The sequence below is a fragment of the Capricornis sumatraensis genome, chromosome 3 (genome assembly GCF_032405125.1).
Source record: "Capricornis sumatraensis isolate serow.1 chromosome 3, serow.2, whole genome shotgun sequence".
Classification (NCBI taxonomy): Eukaryota; Metazoa; Chordata; class Mammalia; order Artiodactyla; family Bovidae; genus Capricornis; species Capricornis sumatraensis.
In genome coordinates this window covers 8,690,803-8,693,283 of record NC_091071.1, presented here as the reverse complement: position 1 = coordinate 8,693,283, position 2,481 = coordinate 8,690,803, and the positions used below count along the sequence as shown (strand labels likewise).

The 2,481-nt window shown below is 66.2% G+C and overlaps 1 protein-coding gene across 1 annotated transcript; it reads left to right on the top strand.

Annotated features, from left to right (window-relative positions):
- The first annotated feature begins 716 nt into the window (after positions 1-716).
- On the top strand, positions 717-1,797 carry CLDN3 (claudin 3). The gene has a single exon (XM_068968206.1). It carries the CDS (start codon positions 923-925, stop codon positions 1,580-1,582), a length of 660 nt encoding a protein of 219 aa, XP_068824307.1. The 5' UTR covers positions 717-922; the 3' UTR covers positions 1,583-1,797.
- The last annotated feature ends 684 nt before the right edge of the window (positions 1,798-2,481 follow it).

Genomic DNA, 2,481 nt, shown 5'->3' with positions numbered 1-2,481 from the left:
AGGGATCCAGGGACACTGTGAGGGTGAAGACATGGGAACTGCGGAGAGGCTAGAGAATCTGAGTTCAGCACTGGCTCAGGCGTGTCTTCAGGGCGCCTTTGCGGGCTGTCGCCCGCTTCTGAGTCCAGACGACTAGGACTGGCAGTCTCATGGGCCTGGATCAGGCCGAGAGCGCGCGCAGGGAGGAGCGCTGCCTCAGGAGCCAGGGGGACCAGGAGCAGGTGCGCGGCTCCGAGGACAGCCGCCCACTCTGGTAAACTATGGGCCACGCCCACAGCTGGCTGGCCACGCCCACACTGCCCGCCCCTTCCCCGTGGATCCCGGGCCACTGGCAGCAACCGCCTCCCCACGCCTCCTTGCTACGGGTAGAGTGGTGGAGTGTCAAGCAGGTTGTGGTTTTCACCCCATCCCCCGGAGAATTCCTTTCCGAGCACTGGGGCGAGGGCGGGGTGGGCAGGAGCGAGGGGCTGGAGCGCAGGTCTCGGCCCCGCCCTCTCGGCAGCCCGCACCCTGGCGCCTTGAGCCACTCCTGGCCAAGTGCTTCCTCCCGGGGCACTTTGGTGAAGGGAGAAGAGGGGCCACGTCACTGTCCCCAGGCCTGGGAGAGCGCGGCTCCGCCCCTCCCGCCCCCGCCGGAGCGCTGGGCCGGGATCGAAGACTAACCGGCCCCTTCCTAGGGGCCAGCCCAGTCGCAGCCGCCCGCCTACAAAGCCACAGGCAGGTGCAGGCGCAGCCGCTGCGCCAACCGGGAGAGCGGAGCCGTTAGCGCGCGCCGCCCTTGTGTCCGTTCGTCCGTCCGTCCGTCAAGCCGGGCGTCAGTCCGTCGGCTGCACCGCTGCTCCCGCCCAGGCCCCAGCGGCCCCGGCCCCTCGTTGTCCCGCACGTGGAGCCGCCCGGCAGAGCCGGCTTTGGCGCGGCAGCCATGTCCATGGGCCTGGAGATCGCGGGCACCTCGCTGGCCGTGCTGGGCTGGCTGTGCACCATCGTGTGCTGCGCGCTACCCATGTGGCGCGTGACGGCCTTCATCGGCAGCAGCATCATCACGGCGCAGATCACCTGGGAGGGCCTGTGGATGAACTGCGTGGTGCAGAGCACCGGCCAGATGCAGTGCAAGGTGTACGACTCGCTGCTGGCGCTGCCGCAGGACCTGCAGGCGGCTCGCGCCCTCATCGTCATCGCCATCCTACTGGCCGTCTTCGGGCTCCTCGTGGCGCTCGTGGGCGCCCAGTGCACCAACTGCGTGCAGGACGACACGGCCAAGGCCAAGATCACCATCGTGGCGGGCGTTCTCTTCCTGCTGGCCGCCCTGCTGACACTTGTGCCGGTGTCCTGGTCGGCCAACACCATCATCCGGGACTTCTACAACCCGTTGGTGCCGGAGGCTCAGAAGCGCGAGATGGGCTCCGCCCTGTACGTGGGCTGGGCGGCGTCGGCGCTGCAGCTGCTGGGGGGCGCGCTGCTCTGTTGCTCCTGCCCGCCGCGCGACAATTACGCGCGGACCAAGATCGTCTACTCGGCGCCGCGCTCCACCGGGCCGGTCACGGGCACCGGCACGGCCTACGACCGCAAGGACTACGTCTGATGGGGCGACCGCGGGAAGTCCCGACCACTCCCACAAGCTGGCGCGTCCACCAGTCCTGCGTGCAGCCTTGCATCGGAGACCAGCCCCCGCCCCCCAGATGCCTGTCTGCTCCCTCGCTGGACTGGGAGGGGCCCGCCCGGCATCCCCTTCCCCAGCTGCTAGCCCTCCTCGGCCCGGGGAGCGGGATTGTGGAGCCCAGGGGCCTGCCGGCACGAACCTTTGAAACCTTGCCCCTCTGGTGCGCGGAACTGCGGTGACCACCGCTACTTGCCCGCCTGGTCGGACTGTGGCCACAAAGTTCTCTTTGCGCAGGGACCCGCAGCTTTGAAAAGGGGCCACGATATTTTTCAATAAAAATCTTTCGTTTTGCAGTTACTGGCGCCTTCTTGTCCTGAGCGCGGACAGGCCTCCACCTACTTGCAGAACTTCCCCATCCCAACCACCCCCCAGCACCCCCGCCCCCCCCCCGCCTCCGCCCCGCGAGCGCCCCCCAAGGATTGGCCCTGGCTGAATTCTGCGCTCCGGCTGTGGGATGAAGCTTAGAGAGTTTCAATAAGTCGTAAACTGAGCTGGGTACTCACTAGCTAGCTGGTCCTTTGGCCTATTCACTGGGGATTCAGACAAGGAAGGCCCACTCCGGAGGGGCGAGCAGGTGCACTCCTGGGCATGGAGGAGGGGGGGGGATGTCAGGGACCCCCTTCAGGTTTGCGTCTGGGACACCGGCCCTCCAAAGCGCTCCCCAATGCCTGAATCGCCCTGCGGCGTGTGAAAGAGCACATTCAATGCTATGATTTCATATTTGGGAAAGGAGAACAAAAAGATCTATTGTTTTGGTAAAACACACCACCAAAGGAAACTGGGTAGAATTGTGTCCCCAGGAGGACAGAAGAGAGAGGGGC

Coding starts and splice junctions, on each gene's coding strand:
- CLDN3 (XM_068968206.1), top strand. CDS start 923: ATGTCCATGGGCCTGGAGATCGCGGGCACCTCGCTGGCCGTGCTGGGC.